General features: G+C 36.4%; 1 protein-coding gene and 1 non-coding gene across 2 annotated transcripts; one reads left to right on the top strand and one right to left on the bottom strand.

The window, feature by feature from the left end:
- Nucleotides 1-601: 601 nt before the first annotated feature.
- LOC106351073 (GDSL esterase/lipase At5g55050-like) lies at nt 602-10,446 on the top strand. The gene is made up of 5 exons (XM_013790893.3): nt 602-1,676; nt 1,992-2,137; nt 9,269-9,502; nt 9,604-9,856; nt 10,078-10,446. Exons 1-5 carry the CDS (start codon nt 1,403-1,405, stop codon nt 10,299-10,301), a joined length of 1,131 nt encoding a protein of 376 aa, XP_013646347.1. The 5' UTR covers nt 602-1,402; the 3' UTR covers nt 10,302-10,446.
- On the bottom strand, nt 9,154-9,226 carry TRNAF-GAA. The gene has a single exon. It is a non-coding gene; the product is annotated as a tRNA-Phe (tRNA).
- Nucleotides 10,447-20,232: the final 9,786 nt, after the last annotated feature.

Raw genomic sequence — 20,232 nt, 5'->3', positions numbered from 1 at the left:
GAGAACCTAACTCTAAATATCCCTTACTTATTGATAGACAAACATTTAAAGAAAATAACTTTTATTTGTAATCTATTTATAATGCTGCCATTTTGCTGATGTGTCAAATTAACAGTTCTTCTCACACAAGTTATTTGAAAACCCTTTAATTACTAGAAAATTTACAACTAATGCCACTGGTTTAAATAATATCGTCCGACATGATTTACTTAAATAAAATGATTGTTCAATGTTTACACTTACTAACCGACAATTGATTATAACATACCAAATCGGTTCTCTTTTTATTTGATCAGACCAACGCCATTGTCAACTAAAGGTGTGCTTCCATGCGTACCTACAATACCACAGTTTGAATTTTGATCAAACTCAGGGCCATTTAGAATGATAGAGCAGTTAAAAACTAGCAATCATCTTCGAAAGCTTTAACGAACGTGGTACAAAACACATTTCTTAAATTTACTACCGTAAGGGTCTTACGTTACTTTAAGGGTCTTACGTGACAGAGCTCCACAATAGGACCAGAAATAATTAACATGTCCTAATTAATTTTACCGCAAATAATTTAGAATTTAATTTTTTACCGCAGTTTCTAATAACAAATTAATTATTTCACAATACTAACATTTTGTATAAATGAAAAATGAACGTAAACATAAAAAACAACTGCTAACAAAAAAACATTAAGACACTTGATATACATTTTATGTATAAACACATTTGTTATGATAATAAATATGTCAAAAGAAATAAATTAGCGCGGATCAAAATCTAGTTTAATTTTATAATAAATCACCTAGAATCTTTCTAACCGACCAAGCTTGATCGGGTTAGAGTAAAGGTGTTTTTAAAATCTCTTAAGTTTTACTTTTATGTAATTACGCGTTAGAAGAGTCCATTGTCGATCTGATTGACTCTTTTTTTGGAGCAATTGGTTGACTCATATCTACATCATTCAATCAAAAAACCAATAATAATTTACATATAAAACATTGACCAAAAATGGTATTTATAGTTTAAATAAGATAATGGAGAGGGGGATGATTCATGATTGTATGGGCTAACATAATAAATGGTAATTTTCAAAAAAAAAAAAAACATAAAATATGGTGGAAGTTTTAGTGGTGAACATCACAACTTCAGTGCAAGAAAGAACATCCTTCAAGATATTGTTATTATATATGGCTTGGAATGATCAAGAAAATTTAGAGGTTTGACTAGTTAAGCAAAAGAAAATATATGAAATGATCATGTATGTCACGATGATTACAAGTCGGATCAAACCCAATCTCTCTTCACATGTCTCTCCTCTGTATATATACTACACTAAGATGTACATCTCTTACAATTCCATGAGAAATAAAACCAATTCAAAGAGTTCGTCGGGAAAAACTAAAAGAACATGACGACGAACATGACACCTTCCATAACCATCTTTCTAATTTTCCTCGGTCTACTTCGGATCGATTCATTTCCCGGTTTAGAAACAGCGACCGGAACAGCAGCTTCGGTTCCAGCAGTATACGTGTTAGGAGATTCGTTGGTTGATGCCGGAAACAATAATTACTTAGCAATCTCTATATCCAAAACTAATTATCCTCATAACGGCGTCGATTTTCCTGGCAGTATAGCCACAGGAAGGTTCTGTAATGGCAAAAACGCCGCTGATGCCATCGGTGAGTATTGTTTTTTCTCCGGCGTTTTGTGTGGTATGAAACGAAGTTAATAGTTCTTGCATCTTATGTCAGATCGCGATTGGTTTCAATTAGATAACATGACGTGCTGGCCACTAAAATGAAATAATGTTCACTAATTAACTATCAAGAAATGGTTAAACGTTCAAAATTAATAATTAAAAAGGAAAAAATTGCACATAGTTGTCAATATTTATATAATTCGAAACTGTTGCAGTTACATTTGGTATATTTATGTTACAGGAGCATTGACTTGAGTGTTTTGGGGAATTAATATATATTTTTGGGTTGATTTAGCTGAGAAATTTGGTCTACCGTTACCCCCTCCGTATCTCTCACTGAAAGGCATATTTAAAGAGGAAGAGAGAAAAGCCGCCGCCTTGAGCGGTGTGAATTTTGCTTCCGGTGGAGCTGGCATCTTCAACGGTTCCGATCAGCAACTTGTAAGTTATTCTCGTCCATGACAAAAGAGTGAGACAAAGTATTGATTCCATGGTCAGCTTTAGTTTGGAACCAAAAGTTGGGTTGTATATTTGAAACACAAATATTTCGTTCTTTTTATATTCACCACTGAATAATCTATTTAACAATCTAACTAAATAGGGGTATTTTATTTGGGTGACTTAACTAATAATAGTTCCCCATTTGGAGCGGCGCTAGGGTTTTGGCGATTTTGAGGCGACGTCAGATCTGAGCTCACTTCGTCGAAGACGCCGGATCTAACGTTCTCCAGTGGTTACAGGAGAGAGGGAGACTACACCACACTCCTCTCTTCCTGTGCTTTTCCTGCCCCCTGCAGTGTTTCATTAGTTTTACAGCGTTAGCAATCCTTTACCGGTTCCGTGTTCCTCAAGGCAAAACAGATATCACGTTTCAGAGAAATCTCATTCCCCTTTATTAGGGTGTTTCACCGAGATCTCAGTGAACACGATGTACCGTCAAAGGTATGATCGTTCTAGGGCGGAAAGCTCTCAACAAACCCGAACAGTACGTCACACCCGGCGAAGCTCGAGAGACGACGAGGAAATCATCAAAGTTCCTGAGTTTGACTTTACGGACCTTGTGGAAAAATACAAACTCTCTTTGGTGGGAAGAATGTTCCATCAAGATGGAAGAAGCGTGGATGCATTGATAAAACATATGCCAAAACGTAAGATTTGGGACGTTGAAGGTCGTGTTCGGGGAGTTAACCTAGGGAACAATAAGTTCCAGTTCGACTTTGATAGAGAGGAGGATCTACAAAAAGTTCTTCTCCGTCGCCCTTGTCATTTCAATAAATGGAGTTTCTCACTGGAACGTTGGACCCCAACAATCGAGGTAGACTTCCCAAACTCTATGCTCCTGTGGGTCACGATCACTGGTGTACCGACGCATTACAAGAAAGATGAATCCTTTAGGAGTATTGGGTTGGCCCTTGGAGAGGTGGACTCTGTTGATGTCGATAATGGAAGGGTCAGGGTACGGATAAACGTTGATGAACCTCTGCAATTTAAACGGAAGGCTGGGTATGCTAATGGGGACGTGATTAACGTAACCCTGTATTACGAGGAACTTCATCGTTACTGCTACACTTGCAAGAGAATCTCACATGAAGAAGGTACTTGTCCTGAGCTCTCACTGGAACAGAGAGAAACTAATAGAATTGCTCGTCTTAAACAAAAAGAGAAGGATGAGCTGGCTGCTAGAGAAGCTTTCTCTGTTCCGATAAGAGGTCTCGAAGCACACGCGAGGAATGATCCCCAAGCAAGGATTTATCGAACCTATGATGTAGACAAGAAACCTCTGGACTCTCACAGGCATAGAAGTGACAGCTACTTAACAGAGCACAAACAAAACCCAGTACATGATGATCTGCGATTCAGAATCTCAGATAAAAGAGAAAGCCTTGCGAGAACTGTCTGGAATAGACTTGATCATAACTCTGCTGGAAAAGTTCCCCGAGATCGGGAGAGATATCATCCGTACCAGAAGGACTTACGCGAAGACTCTAGATATTCTAAGAGAACCACAGAGACCCCCATCAAACAAGGCCGATACGGGGACTCGGCTTCATCCTCCAGTTGGAGAGTAAAGGGCTCTAGCCCCCAGAAACAGAACCGTGTTCAAGAAAGATCTAGGGAATGGAGACGTCCTGATCCCCCATCACGCTCAAACCGATCGCCTGATTCTCAGAGAACTATCTCGGAATCACACCATATACAGAGAAGTGATTCCTACAGGCGAAGAACTGGGCAACACTCAAGGTATGAGCCAAGATTGGAATGGCAACCAGTCCGTATCGCTACAAGGAGTCGGGAGGAACAACACCGTGATGTCAATGAGCAAACAAATCAGCAAGAGATGGAGCGTGAAACAGAAACAGAAGAAGATAGACGACGAAGAATCAAAGGAAAAGCCATCGCAAGGAACGCAGGTGACAAGGAAGGTAATGGGAATTTTGGGGGGGAAGCGAGCGGGACTCTTAAAACAAATGATCCTTTACCAGACAGTGTGACAGTACTAAAGGAGATCCCTGTGACTCAGGAGAACACAATCCAGAATATACAGTCTACTCAACCTCAAGAGAACGGCGCAGATGTTCAAAAGATCCCATCGCTTAGTTCTCCTGAACAGGCTGAGAAGTGCGATAGTCAGATCCCGATGAGTGAGAGGCTAAAGATAGGACTGATGGGAAAACAATCTTCAGCACAGGATACTGATCTCCTAACTGAGGAGGAGATTAACCAGATGGCGGATCAGTATGCTAGTGTGGATCTAGAGATGGATGAGGACATGTTGAATGAAGATGATCTGCTAGACGAAGAATTGGAGGAGAACACAGTGATACCAGAGACGCAGGAGCTTGGAGTGCAGCCTATTCTACCACAACATGAGGAAGCCAGAGCTGGGAGAGATGTGGGAAAAGAGAAAGAAAAGGAGAAGTTAATGACAAAGACACTGCGTCCTGAATCCAGTAAAGAGCAGGAAATAAGTAAGAAGGCTCAGAAGGACATGATGCCACCGATAAGTATCAACAAACGTCGGGGAGCTCGAAGCCCTGACAAAAAAGGTGTTGCAGCGTCAAAGAAACTAGCTATCAGAGGACGTGCCTCACCAAAAGGCAAACTGGTCAGACATGGACGGCTCAGTTCGTTGAAAGTCTCAGACCCGATGCCAATCCCTCGCTTTGAGGTGTATCCTTCGGCTGCTAAAGGCCGGAAATCTACTGCTGTATCAGGTTCGGTGGGGTCCCAGAAACCACCCAGTACTCAGATATGAGTGCAATCGCCTGGAATTGTCAGGGGGCAGGAGCCTACCTGACAAAGCAACACCTACGGGAGTTGCACCGCTGTTTTCATCCTAATTTTCTTTTCCTTTCAGAAACAAAAAACAATTTCTCTTTTATGCAAGATTTTAAGTTTGAATTTGGTTATGATAATTTGTTCACCGTAGATCCTGTTGGTAGGAGCGGTGGACTGGCTTTATTTTATATGAATGATGCTGAGGTCGATATTGGTTTTTCCAATAATCGTATGATAGATGTGGAGGCAAAGATAGAAGGACAGAAAGTGTATATTACCTTTTTGTATGGAGATCCGGTGATAGAATACCGTGAGAATGTTTGGGAACGCCTAATGAGGATGAGTATGAACAGATCAGGAGCTTGGCTGATCATGGGAGATTTCAACGAGATCACAAACAATGGTGAAAAGAAAGGAGGACGAAAGAGATCGGATGCATCTTTTTTACCCTTTAAAAATATGTTGACATGTTGTGGTATGATTGATTTTCCTTTTGTTGGTAATTCCCTGTCATGGGCAGGTCGGACGAGAGCAGGGAGAGTTCAATGCCGCCTAGACCGTGCGGTTGGAAATGAAGATTGGCACCAACTGTTTTCCCACACGTATGTGGAGTATTTGATGCGCTGGGGTTCTGATCATAGACCTATACTTGCGAGATTTCAGTCGAGAGAGAACAGGCACAAGAAGGGCTTTAAATTCGATAAACGGTGGATAGGAAAAGCTGGTTTTAATCAAGCGGTTCAGGGAGCCTGGGATGCTGCAAACTTTGACAGAGACGCCACCCTGTGTGACAAGATCAAGGAGAGCCGAACAGCCATCTCCCGGTGGAAGAGGAGGAATGTCACAAACAACGCAAAGCTCATCGAAAAGCTCAAGAAGGAACTGGACAGGGTGCAGGCAGACGACACTATATCAAGTGAGGAAGAACTGGAAATTAAATGGAAGTTATGTGCTGCCTATAGAGATGAGGAGCTTTACTGGAAACAAAAAAGCCGCGCACTCTGGTTACGAGCAGGAGACAGGAATACTAAATATTTCCATGCCAAGACGAAACAACGCCGAGCTCGAAACAGAATCACAAGGCTAAAAGATTCGATGGGCCAGTGGGTTGAATCCGAGGAAGGTATCGAAAGGGTGGCGACGGAATATTTCGATCAACTCTTCTCTTCGTCTAATCCGACTAATATCGAAGATTCCCTCCGGTATGTTACCGCGACAGTTAGCAATGATATGAATCAGCAACTCTTAAGAATCCCTCATGATGAGGAGATAAGGGAAGCAACTTTTGCTATAAACCCGGAGAAAGCACCAGGCCCAGATGGGATGACGAGTCTTTTCTATCAACGCTTCTGGAACAAAATCGGACATGACGTATGCAGCATGGTCCGGACGTTTTTCGAGACAGGAGAACTAGATGAACGCCTAAACCAGACAAACATCTGTCTTATTCCGAAGACAGATAGGCCGGCAACCATGGCAGAGTTTAGACCGATCAGCCTGTGCAATGTAGGATACAAGATCATCTCGAAAATCATATCTACGAGATTGAAACGTATCCTTCCGGAACTGATTTCCGAGACCCAATCAGCTTTTGTGGCGAAAAGGCTGATCACAGATAATATCTTGGTTGCGCAGGAGATGTTCCACGCCCTCCGTACGAACCCCAGCTGTAAAGGAAAATATATAGCTGTGAAAACAGATATGAGTAAAGCTTATGATAGAGTGGAATGGAGTTTCATGGAGGCCTTACTTCTAAAACTTGGATTCGAGCAGCAATGGGTCGCGAGAGTCATGAAATGTATAACATCAGTTTCGTATCAAGTACTGATAAATGGTGAAGCAAAAGGGAATATCGTACCCTCGCGAGGACTACGGCAAGGCGACCCGCTCTCACCCTTCCTGTTTATCCTGTGTACTGAAGTTTTGATCTCACACATAAAGAACGCTGAAGCTACAGCTACCTTAACCGGCATTAAGATTGCACGAGAATGCCCCCCGATCTCACATCTCTTATTCGCGGACGATAGTCTGTTCTTCTGTCGAGCAGATGCACCTCAATGCGAGGAACTGATGCGAATAATTGACGTCTACGGTAAAGCCTCAGGACAACAACTGAATAAATCCAAATCTTCAGTTCTGTTCGGTTCTCAGGTCGTAACGTCCTCAAAACTTGATCTGAAAAGATCTCTAGGGATTATGAAAGAAGGGGGCATGGGAATGTATCTAGGAATGCCAGAAAAGATTTGTGGCTCCAAGACTCAAGTGTTTGCTTTTGTCCAAGAAAGAATGAATGGAAGGATCAACAACTGGTCCGGGAAACTGTTATCACGAGGAGGGAAAGAGGTACAAATTAAATCAGTGGCACAAGCGATCCCCTCCTTTGTTATGTCCTGTTATCTTGTTCCTCAGGGAATTTGTAAAAAGCTTTCCGCCGCAGTGGCGAGATTTTGGTGGAGTACAAGAGATAATAACCGTGGGATTCATTGGATCGCCTGGGATAAAATATGTGTTCCCCTGGAGAAAGGAGGTCTGGGATTTAGAGATTTCAGAGATTTTAATCTGGCTTTGCTGGCGAAACAGGTGTGGAGGCTGCTGGTGTTCCCGAATTCTCTCCTGGCACGCGTCCTCAAAGGAAGATATTATCGACATTCGAACCCTTTGCGAACGGGTAAGGCCTCATCTCCATCGTATGGATGGAGAAGCTTGATGGCGGCAAAACAGGTTCTTGAAGATAATATATGTAGAACGATTGGGACAGGGGCGGAAACTAAAGTGTGGGACGATGCTTGGATCCCCGGAGAAGTAGCAAGGCCGGCGAAAAGTGCACATGCGGTTGTTGATCCAGAGCTAAGGGTTCATCATCTGATAAACTTCGAAACAAATGAATGGGATGAGGGCTTCATCTCTGAGGTGATTCACGCTGAGGACATACCGCGTATCATGGCAATTAAGATAAGTAAAACAGGGAGATCAGATGGGTACTGCTGGAAACATACGAAGTCCGGACACTACACGGTCAGATCAGGTTACGATGTTGCAGTCGAACAGAGGAGATACCAAAGCTTCAATCCGTTAGTCGAACCAAGCATAACACCTTTGAAGAAACTAGTGTGGAAACTAAAAACGGCAAGAAAGATCAAACATTTTCTTTGGCAAGCCCTTTCAGGCTGTGTGTCCTCGGCAAGTAAGCTGGTCGAAAGGCATTGTGGGACAGATACTACCTGTCAACGATGTGGAGCTGAGGTGGAGAGTATAAATCATATACTGTTTGAATGCCCACCTGCCTTTCAATGCTGGATTCTTTCGCCGATACCAACACCTCCGGGGCTTTTCCCGTGTACTTCCCTATATGCGAATTTTGAATATCTCTTGCAACAGGTGGCTACAGCAGAAGGAGAGAATGGCTTCTCAATGTTTCCCTGGCTGATTTGGTATGTGTGGAAGGCAAGGAATGAGAAGTGCTTCAATGCAAAAGATATATCCCCTCTTGATTCCCTTCAAATGGCGCAACAAGAAGCTGTAACATGGAAGATCGCCCAGCTGGGAGACGAGATTACAGAAGAAGAAGAACCCCCAGCACAAAGAAACCAATCCCTATCGCCGTCATATACTAGAACGGATCGTCGGTACACTTGCCAAGTAGATGGCTCGTGGGCAGCGAGTGACGAACGGATGGGAATGGGTTTTGTTATCTTAGTGGCGGGGGAAGAGATCCTTCAAGGACAGAGTTGTACTCACAGAGTTCAGTCACCTATACATGCCGAAGCGGAGGGTATCATCTGGGCCATGAAAGAAGCTCGAGCTCGAAGTCTTGATGATATCACCTTCGCCTCAGACTGTCAACAACTGGTGAACCTAGTGAACAGAGATGAAGTATGGCCTGCGCTATCAACAGAGTTGGATGAAATTAAATACTTGTTGTCTAAGTTTCAGAGTGTTGGATTAATCTTTTTACCGCGTTCTTGTAATATCCGTGCGGACTCCTTGGCTAAAGGAGGACGTTCACGTGCGTACTGCTTTGCGGCTGTAAACTCCCTGGTCCCCTTCTTGCCTGCTCTAGAAGCTCGCCATGAAGAACCAGTATGATTCTATATATTTAAGCTAGTTTGATGCCAAAAAAAAAAAAAAAAAAACTAAATAGGAAAATATATTAAAAACATTACATATTCAAAAAGAATTGCGGTGAGCGTGGATCGAACACGCGACCTTCAGATCTTCAGTCTGACGCTCTCCCAACTGAGCTATCCCCGCAACTTGTTATAAACTTATTACTTTTGTTCTATTAATCTTCAGAGACAATCTATTCCTTTATCATACCAAGTGAACAATTGGCTTTCCATTCATAAAGAACTCATGAATCAGCTTGATCCATCGGAAGCACAAATCCACCTATCCAAATCTCTATTCTTCGTGGTTATAGGCAGCAACGATATTTTTGACTATTTTGGATCGTTTAAACTTCGACAAAAGACCAATCCTCAACAATATACACAATCAATGGCTGATAAACTCAAAGAGCAATTGAAGGTAAATACAAAAGTTGAAACATCTTACATTTGTGTTATTTGTTAGTTATATATATGAATTCCTCCCACAAATTTACTAACTGAGAAATTGTATTGGCAGAGACTTCACGATATACTGGAGCACGTAGATTCCTAATTATAGGTGTAGCACAGATTGGTTGCACACCTGGACAACGTGCGAAGAACTTAATGCATGAATGCGACGAAGAGGCAAATACGTGGGGTTCTTTGTACAACGAAGCTCTAGTAAAGATGCTACAACAACTCAAAGAAGAGTTGGGAAGCTCAATGACTTATTCTTACTTTGATAACTTCAATTCCCTCCATGACATTGTCACCAACCCTGCCCGTTACGGTACGTCGAGAATTTGTATATATTCGGGTATTAAATTTTGCTAGCAAGACTAGTGAAAACTAGGAATAAATAATCGAGACGTGAACCTAGCTAAAATGTATAATTGAAATTTCTTAACAACATATCCAGAATTTGTTTCTCATTTATGGCCCAGAAAACAACATTGAACTTAAAGTATCGACATAAAAAACCATAATAACGCTGTCGCTTTCTAATTTCAGGTTTTGCTGACGTGAAATCAGCGTGTTGTGGAAGAGGGGAATTAAACGCGCAGTTACCTTGTTCGCTTGTGTCAAACTTATGTTCAGACAGAACCAAATATCTCTTCTGGGATCTCTACGGGCATCCCACTGAAGCTGCTGCTCGAACCATTGTCGATCTTATGTTATCTGATGATTCACAATACTCATCTCCTTTAACTCTCACTCAACTGGTCTCTTCATGATCACTACGGCTTCGCTTTCGAAATATAAAATCACCAGACCTGATTTGTAATCAAGTATACGGAATAAATCTGTCAGCAATGAAATAAACTTTATTATTTACTAACGTTTCTCTCATTTTTAACGAAAATATTTATTTTTGTTCAAGTATTTAATTGCTCAATCTTCCAAACTATATACTCATTTTTACGAAAATATTTATTTTTGTTCAAGTATTTAATTGCTCAATCTTCCAAACTATATACTGCACACCTTAACAAATGTTATGTTACAATTACACCCCGTTTATCAGCTTCAACAAGTGGTTGTAACCAAATTGTTACATTAGTAAAATCAAATATTATAAGATTTGAAAAGCATAAGCATGCATGATTCAATACGGTTTCGTTTGATTACGAGTCAAGTCTGAGCCACGTTGTTCTTGGCAAGCTTTGTTGCATTCACTAGGCGATAGCAGCTTGACATAGGAGAAATCATCGGAAAAGACTACAATATCCTGCCTGAAGGGTTGTGACACGAACCATGCAACAGAAATGTTCAATCCCTGTGACATGCTCCAGATACAAGCCATGCTACAGAAATGTTCAATCCCTGTGACATGCTCCAGATAGAAGCCATGCTAATCTATATAAAATGTAATTTCTTACATTATAAGTAGGGGATGTAGCAACAAAATGATGCCGGAAGCAGAAACTGCATCTGCTATAACCAGTCCTGAACCTAGGGGATGCAGTTGACACCCCAAATATAGGTAGAATGTAATTTCTTACGTTATAAGTAGGGGATGCAGCAACGAAATGACTCCGAGTTTTCATAAATTTTAACCAATCACACAAGTGAAAGTTTGTCATTCATAATTTTTATATCTTTTAGTCGAAAACTGTATGAAAGAATAGAAAAAGTGGTGTCATTCCAGGATATGTTATTTTAATTTTCATCGGGTAGTAACATGCTGAAATCCCAAAAATATGGGCCTATGTATAATTTGTATGCGAATGTCAATGGTACAGAATAGAAGTATTTAATCATTTGGTCAGCTACTGCTGAATAATTGAATTTTCATGATTGAATGTTTGCACACTTATCCACATAAGTTTATTGAATACTTTTTAAATAGCGAATTAGACAAACAAACATCAATACTATTAAAACATCGTCATGACCAACTGATTAATGTTGTGTCCAATTTAAAAAATAAATCAAATATTTTATAATTGTAACCACTTTTATTAATCAATACGTAACCTCTTATCCAAAATTCTCGGACCATTTACAATTGGTTACGTTTTTCCTTTTTGTCAATATTGAGTCCAATTTTTTTTTGTTTTGAACTGAATTCAGCCCAAACTATTTTTTATACTATTTAATAATCAATTCTATTAAAAGGGAAGCAGTCTTGATAAATCTACTTATAAAAGTTGTTTGGACCTTTTCATTAAAAACTTAATATGTTTTTTATATTGTTTTAACTAAATCAAAAATATATAATCTGTTACATTAGAATCTTTTTTTCAATTGATAGATTTTAGTCACATATATAGTGGGTCCCTTATTAACCTAGATCGACAACAACTCTCTTTTATGTTATAACTATATCATAATTAAGTTTCAAATTAATAACCTATCATAATTCATCACCCACATATAAACAAAAAAATATGTTAACCTTATTACTCATAATCTTTGGAAAAATCATAGAACAACCACATGAACAAAAAGTATAGAATAATTATTGACCGTATTTTAATGAACTGGACGTTGTTCACTTATGATGGTACCCTATCATATGAATAAATATGTATTTCAATATATGCATGATTCATTAAGTATTTTCTTAAACGCTTCAACATATTTTTATGATATATTTTCTTGAACAATATTAGATCACACAAATTTCTTTTTATTATCTATACTATTAAAATATGATCATCCTAAAAAGTTACTTACAAAAATATTGCACCTACTCATTAATTATATTATTATTTTTCTGTAACTATAAAATACTTTAAATAAACTCATTTTTTACTCAATACTATTGAAACTGAATATCAGAACCACATTTATAATAGAGGGATACACTATGAATTTGGAAATGGGTCCCTTTCCATCTTATCATGTAATTTTTTTGAGAATTTTTTATAATGTAATTTTTAAAAAATCTTAGTGTCATTCGATATATTCAATTTTAAGTACTATTAAAAAGTACGCAAAAAGTTTAAATCAATATTTTTAAAAATGTCATCAGATTTATATAATATTTTATTGGATCAATCAGTATGATATGGCGGGTTAATGATGAGTTTTTACCAAGTTTTATCAAGTTTTTACATATTGAGTTTTAACTTAATCCAGATCGGATTATATATGGATTACCGGATTTATTAATTAGACCGCGGGTTTGGACCGGGTACAAAAACATTGCTAAAACTATTAAAAACCTACAAATTCATACTATTAAAGAATCACAAATCAAAAAGTTTATTCACTTCTAAGTACTACTAACAAGTATTGAAAAAGTTTGAATCAACATTTTAAAAAATATCATCAAATTTATATAATATTTTATCGGATCAACAGTATCAGATGGCGGGTTAATGATGAATTTTTTTTCAGGTTTTATCATGTTTTTATGTATTATGTTTTAACTTAGTATGATTAGATTATATACGTCACCAAAATTATCAATTCGACCGTGGGTTTGGATCAGGTACAAAAACATTGCTAAAACTATTAAAAACCTAAAAAAAAATCATATTACTAAATTAACCCAAAATCTGCAAAGCAAATCTTATGTCTCACCAGTTCAACATATGTAACTCTTATAAAATTTACATAAAATATAAAGATGATGTTGTAACATAAGAGTGTGCATAATAATATACATCAAATCAAAACACTAATTCATATCAATTTTAATTAAACGAAAAATCTGTACTTCCACTAATTCATATCAAATATTTTTATTAGCCAAAAAACCCGCGCTTTCGAAGCGCGGGTCAAAATCTAGTTTCAACCTTTTAATTGATGAATATAACACGTTACTTCATGTAATTAATTTACATGTAATCAATTTATGCAGTTATATTATTGACATATGATTAAAAAAAACACAAATATAAAAATTAAATTTGTTAAAAAATTTAAAACAAAAAATTTACCCGTCCTTTTAAGGGCGGGTCAGAATCTAGTTTTATGTTAAATCATCGAGTGAATAGACCAAAAATAAGTATGGACGAAGATGTTGAACATTAATTTGAAGATTCATCGATGAATCTTATGAATTTTTTTTGAAACTGACTTAAATTCACTTATGCGGCCAGTTTAAAATGACGTCTAAAAACAATCATTATATGAAACTGTCTTTATTTGTGTACAATGATCATTATATCTACTAATAATAGCAATCTCATTTAATTCCAAAAATTGTGAATTTCACTTATGTTGAAAAGTTGTAAAGTTGTGTCATTTTTAAAAGATTTAAAAAAACGGTGTTTTTTCTAAAAAAACTGTCTTGCTTGGCATCTTTTCACCGAATGGTCTTATTCTCAAACAACGCAACCCTTAAATGAAACTTCACTTATCATTCTCTCTATATATATATATATATAATATATATATATATGTGTATATGTGTTTTACTAATACTTTAATCCTCCATCGTTCTTTTGTCTCCTCTCAAATTTCCTTTCCACCAAGAATCTCAGAATTGATTTATTTGTTTCGCTCTCTATCCCCAATCTGAAGAAAATTAGAATTAATGTTTTCGCAAGACAAAATTTTTGTGGCAGTAATTCCAGTTGCGATGCAATTGAGTTGGTGGTTATCACTTACTACCATCTCTAATTTCAGTGAGCATTTTTACTGTTGGATTTGAAACGTGTTTACAAAATAATAGTTCAAAGTTATTGTTCATCATAACCTCATGTTTCTTTCAAGAAACCACTATCAATGTCCTTTCCTTTAGACAAATTTGGGGTTCTCTTCATTCAATTTTCTAATAATTTCAATACATCTAAATTTATGTTGTTGTTCTTTCGTTTGCTCTTTTAGTTCTAGATTGAGGCTTACCATATTAGTATTACGATGTAGAGACCTGGGGTTTTGTCTGTCGTTCAATAAATCTATTAGAGGAAAACGCGTCAGTGATGAGATCATCCAAGTTGTCGTGGGGTTAATTAGACGTTGTCGTTGTGTTTCTCAATAGGAGTGTTATTCTAGTGAGATAATCACTGGTTTCTTTCTATGGCGATGGTTGCATCTTTAAGTTGTGTTTCATCTTAAAAGTTTCATTAGTTAAAAATAAGTTGCCAAATTATATATGTGTCTTTTCAACATTTCCTCTAAAATGTAATTGTTCGAAGTGTTGTGTCTTTTTAATTAGTTTTAAAAATAGTTAAAATATCTTAAATAGTGTGTTTTTAAAAATTTAAGAGTTGTGTTTATTCATTAGATTTTATTTCCTATATATATATATTATTTTTTTTGATAAAAAATATATGGGGTAATTGTATATGTGATATATAATTATCTTTACAGATAATGGGTTTCTATTATTGTCATGTAATTGTTTGAAGAGTTGTGTCTTTTTAATTAGTTTTAAAAATAGTTAAATATTCTAAAGAGTGTCTTTCGAAAAATGTTAGAGTTGTGTCTATTCATTAGGTTTTATTGTCTATATATATGGGGTAATTGGTATATGTGACGTATAATTATCTTAACAGATAATGAGTTGTATTATTGTCATAGGAATTGGAACTGTATAACAGATAACGTAAAAACAAATATTGTATACATGTCGATCAAGGCTCAAAATCGTATTGTTCTTCTAATTTGAATAAGTCTATTGGCGTCTCGGGACAAACATGTATATACGGACGTGCAGAGATACGCAAGCAGTGAATGATGAGTCTGCCCATGATCACATGTTCGACTTTGTAAGTCTTATAAGTTGATTCGTTTTTTTATTTGTTGTAATTGTCAAGATATATACTAATACTGCAGAGACTGGTTAGTGTCATCTACAACTACACACATTATTTCAACGAAATGATAATACCCTATTGTTTTGGTAACCCATTCTCTAGGGAGAAGTTCGAGACATAATATATTGATTAACAGCCAAAACATACTTTAATTGAAATTCCATAAACCTATATACGATGAGATTTTTCAAAAAATAGAACATATTGATTTATTCTTAATTGACATGTATAAATGTTATTTTTAACCGTATGGTAAAAAAGAAAAATCTTACATTGTGGGTATGTAATATTTTTTAAGTATTCTTTATAAATATTTTGTTTAATTAGTAAACTGTAAAACTATGTAATGATATGTCTTGTCACTGTTAAAAAAATTGGTTTTAGAAAGTTTAAAATGTCTAAAAATATGTTTTATCGTCCTATAAATTATATAGGTTCTTTAGAGTTATTTATAAAATTATTTTGATATTTAAGCGGTTCGCAAAATGTTTATAGTTGTGTTCTTATATATACACAAATCTCTCATCCTACAGTGTGTCTTCTCATCTTAAAAAGTGCATATCTAAAAATGTGTATTTTCATTCTAACAATGTGTTTCTTCATCCTAAGAATTGTATGACTTTAATAGAAGTTGTCAAAATGTTTAAATATGTGTCTTTTCATCCTAATAATTGCATCGGTTAAAACATTTTCCTTTATACATGAGCTCCATAGCCTCTATTAAACGTAAATGGAAGAATTATTAGCGATTTAAGTGAATATTAATTTGTACCAGTTTAAGTGAATCAGTGCAATTGTTTGGTGGAACAGTTATAACTAAGTGAATATAAATTTTAATGATAAACCATTACAATCTTTGGTGATGAACCATTGCAATTGTAGGTGACTGTAGTTTTTGGTGATAAATCATTGCGACTTTTCGTATTAACAATCATTGCAACTCTTAGTTCTCTATATAAAAAGTTGTGGACACTAACAAATCACAACCAGAAAAACACAACAATATATATACTAGAAAAGAGATTTACTGTTCAAAAATCATCAAAAATCATTGAAGAAACATATAAACACATGAAAAACTTTTTCTGTTATTCTTATATCTTAGGCTAAGGTGAGAAATTTTGGTTTGAGGAACCGATAAAATTTTAGAGTGTTTATATCTAAATATCACCTCAACTTCAAAAATGCTATTTGAAAATCTAATAAAAGCTGTTGATGGTTTCAAAAAGGTAAATCCATAATTTATCAATTTAGTTAATTTTATGTTCCATAGTTTAATATAATAAGTGTTAGTGTTTTACAAAAATTCTTTCAGAAATTTAAAGCAATATTATAAATGAAAAATGGCATATATTTTTAATAAAATGAGTTCATTATAATACCTTTAAACATGCATGGAAACTTCAGTGTGTGTGCCTTTACCAATAGGTTATATTTTTAAGTTGTTGTATTTTTTACGTACAACTAAATAATGTAAGAGTATTTATTTATATAATTCTTAGTTTTCTCAGTTTAATGAATTTTTATTTTATTTTTCATGAAATTATTCATTTGTTTAGTATTATTTTTCTGTTGAGTAGATGCATTCTTTAAGAATACTAAAATGTTTTAAAAGTGTATCCTTTTTAAAAATTTAATATCTTCTCAGTTTAAATTATATTTTAGAGAAAATTAATCTGTTTATATGAGTGTAGCTTTATTTTTTTTAACTAAACTGAATATGTTTTAGACTCATTGATAAAGAAATATTTTATCAAATAAATTTTATTATATTAACATATTCTAAAAACAAAAGTGCATAATAATATGCAATAATGATACATTTACTAAAAATGTCCAAGGGTGAGTCTTTTATTCTTATAAACTGCATAATTTTTTGTGATGTTAGTTTTATCATGTGACAAATTATTTTTATTATATTTTTAAAGAATTCAAAATATGTGTCTTTTCGTTCAAAATAAAATTTATTCAAAATATTTATAATTTTATTACAACCAAACCTATAAACAAAATCTAGATTTTTAGTATTATTAATAAAAAGAATATAGTTTCATGCTAAGACATGTATTTCTTCAAAATAAATTGTAAAGAATTTTTTTAATTAAAAAATTACATTATAAAATATAGCATATTTATTTTTATAAAATGAGTTTTTGTGCGATATCGCACGGGGTTCTTTACCTAGTTATTACCAGTAGTGGAGTCAGAAAATATTTTAATGGAGTCACAATTAAAATGAAATATTATTTATATATATTTTCAAAAATATAATACTAGTAAAACCCATTTTATATATATATTGTTTGGAAATTTTAAACTAGAATATAAATACATTATCTATTATATCTTGGTGTGTCAGTTTATCAAGGGGAGTCCCATGATTCCCATCTGACAAAGGAAACATGAACATATATATTCATGACTAAGGGTCTGACTGGTGTAACCGCATCAGTTGCGGCTGCGGTTGCGGGAGTTTGTAGATGCGGATGATTGCGGTTTTAAGCTTTTAAGAGATTTGTACGACTGGTACTGCGGTTAGAAACTGGTGCGTTTATGGGATATTTATGACTAGTTAACCACCACATACAGCATCAGTTAAATAATAAATTAACAATATTTACATTTTATATAATTATAAAAATATTAAACATCATAATATTATAATAAAATAATAAAATATAAACATTATGTTTATAAAATTATATTTTAAAAATTTTAAAATAATAGAAAATATTATTACTTTATAGATTTATAATATAAATTAAAATATAATAGATATATTTTGTATTTATATTATTCCAATTTAAAATTTTTATTTTTATTTTTGTATTTATATTGTGTTTAGAAAAAGAAGAAAAAATTTTACCCTCCCGCAGGCGCCCGCAACCGATAACGCTAGCTGGAACTAGCTTTTGAATTTAAGAGGTTTATAACGGTTTGAACCGGTTTAGAACGGTTTGAATCAGTTTACAACAGTTTGAACCGGTTTAGAGCGGTTTGAGTGATTTTTGCAAAACGCCAACAACCGCTAAAACCGCAAAAGAGTCATGCCCTTGCTCACATCTTTGAGGAAAAAGCATTTATAGAATCATTATTCAGCACGACTTATTTCAATGATCCTTAATGTTTTTTTTTTTGCTAAAATTTGATAATGATCCTTAGTGTTTCCTGTACAGTTCATTGTAGTAAAATGAAATTGCCGTAAACAGCCGCAAGATATATTTCAATAAGGAATCACATGAAATGGACATTTTGGAGCGGCGCTAGGGTTTTGGCGATTTTGAGGCGACGTCAGATCTGAGCTCACTTCGTCGAAGACGCCGGATCTAACGTTCTCCAGTGGTTACAGGAGAGAGGGAGACTACACCACACTCCTCTCTTCCTGTGCTTTTCCTGCCCCCTGCAGTGTTTCATTAGTTTTACAGCGTTAGCAATCCTTTACCGGTTCCGTGTTCCTCAAGGCAAAACAGATATCACGTTTCAGAGAAATCTCATTCCCCTTTATTAGGGTGTTTCACCGAGATCTCAGTGAACACGATGTACCGTCAAAGGTATGATCGTTCTAGGGCGGAAAGCTCTCAACAAACCCGAACAGTACGTCACACCCGGCGAAGCTCGAGAGACGACGAGGAAATCATCAAAGTTCCTGAGTTTGACTTTACGGACCTTGTGGAAAAATACAAACTCTCTTTGGTGGGAAGAATGTTCCATCAAGATGGAAGAAGCGTGGATGCATTGATAAAACATATGCCAAAACGTAAGATTTGGGACGTTGAAGGTCGTGTTCGGGGAGTTAACCTAGGGAACAATAAGTTCCAGTTCGACTTTGATAGAGAGGAGGATCTACAAAAAGTTCTTCTCCGTCGCCCTTGTCATTTCAATAAATGGAGTTTCTCACTGGAACGTTGGACCCCAACAATCGAGGTAGACTTCCCAAACTCTATGCTCCCGTGGGTCACGATCACTGGTGTACCGACGCATTACAAGAAAGATGAATCCTTTAGGAGTATTGGGTTGGCCCTTGGAGAGGTGGACTCTGTTGATGTCGATAATGGAAGGGTCAGGGTACGGATAAACGTTGATGAACCTCTGCAATTTAAACGGAAGGCTGGGTATGCTAATGGGGACGTGATTAACGTAACCCTGTATTACGAGGAACTTCATCGTTACTGCTACACTTGCAAGAGAATCTCACATGAAGAAGGTACTTGTCCTGAGCTCTCACTGGAACAGAGAGAAACTAATAGAATTGCTCGTCTTAAACAAAAAGAGAAGGATGAGCTGGCTGCTAGAGAAGCTTTCTCTGTTCCGATAAGAGGTCTCGAAGCACACGCGAGGAATGATCCCCAAGCAAGGATTTATCGAACCTATGATGTAGACAAGAAACCTCTGGACTCTCACAGGCATAGAAGTGACAGCTACTTAACAGAGCACAAACAAAACCCAGTACATGATGATCTGCGATTCAGAATCTCAGATAAAAGAGAAAGCCTTGCGAGAACTGTCTGGAATAGACTTGATCATAACTCTGCTGGAAAAGTTCCCCGAGATCGGGAGAGATATCATCCGTACCAGAAGGACTTACGCGAAGACTCTAGATATTCTAAGAGAACCACAGAGACCCCCATCAAACAAGGCCGATACGGGGACTCGGCTTCATCCTCCAGTTGGAGAGTAAAGGGCTCTAGCCCCCAGAAACAGAACCGTGTTCAAGAAAGATCTAGGGAATGGAGACGTCCTGATCCCCCATCACGCTCAAACCGATCGCCTGATTCTCAGAGAACTATCTCGGAATCACACCATATACAGAGAAGTGATTCCTACAGGCGAAGAACTGGGCAACACTCAAGGTATGAGCCAAGATTGGAATGGCAACCAGTCCGTATCGCTACAAGGAGTCGGGAGGAACAACACCGTGATGTCAATGAGCAAACAAATCAGCAAGAGATGG

This window comes from Brassica napus, chromosome C3 (genome assembly GCF_020379485.1).
Source record: "Brassica napus cultivar Da-Ae chromosome C3, Da-Ae, whole genome shotgun sequence".
In the NCBI taxonomy this organism is placed as follows: domain Eukaryota; kingdom Viridiplantae; phylum Streptophyta; class Magnoliopsida; order Brassicales; family Brassicaceae; genus Brassica; species Brassica napus.
This window is presented reverse-complemented; position numbering and strand designations above follow the sequence as displayed.

What these genes read in the sequence shown, in the direction of transcription:
- LOC106351073 (XM_013790893.3), top strand. Translation starts at nt 1,403, where the DNA reads ATGACGACGAACATGACACCTTCCATAACCATCTTTCTAATTTTCCTC. An exon ending in ACGGTTCCGATCAGCAACTT is followed by an intron (nt 2,138 to 9,268) that starts GTAAGTTATTCT and finishes ATTAATCTTCAG; the next exon opens with AGACAATCTATTCCTTTATC. An exon ending in AACTCAAAGAGCAATTGAAG is followed by an intron (nt 9,503 to 9,603) that starts GTAAATACAAAA and finishes GTATTGGCAGAG; the next exon opens with ACTTCACGATATACTGGAGC.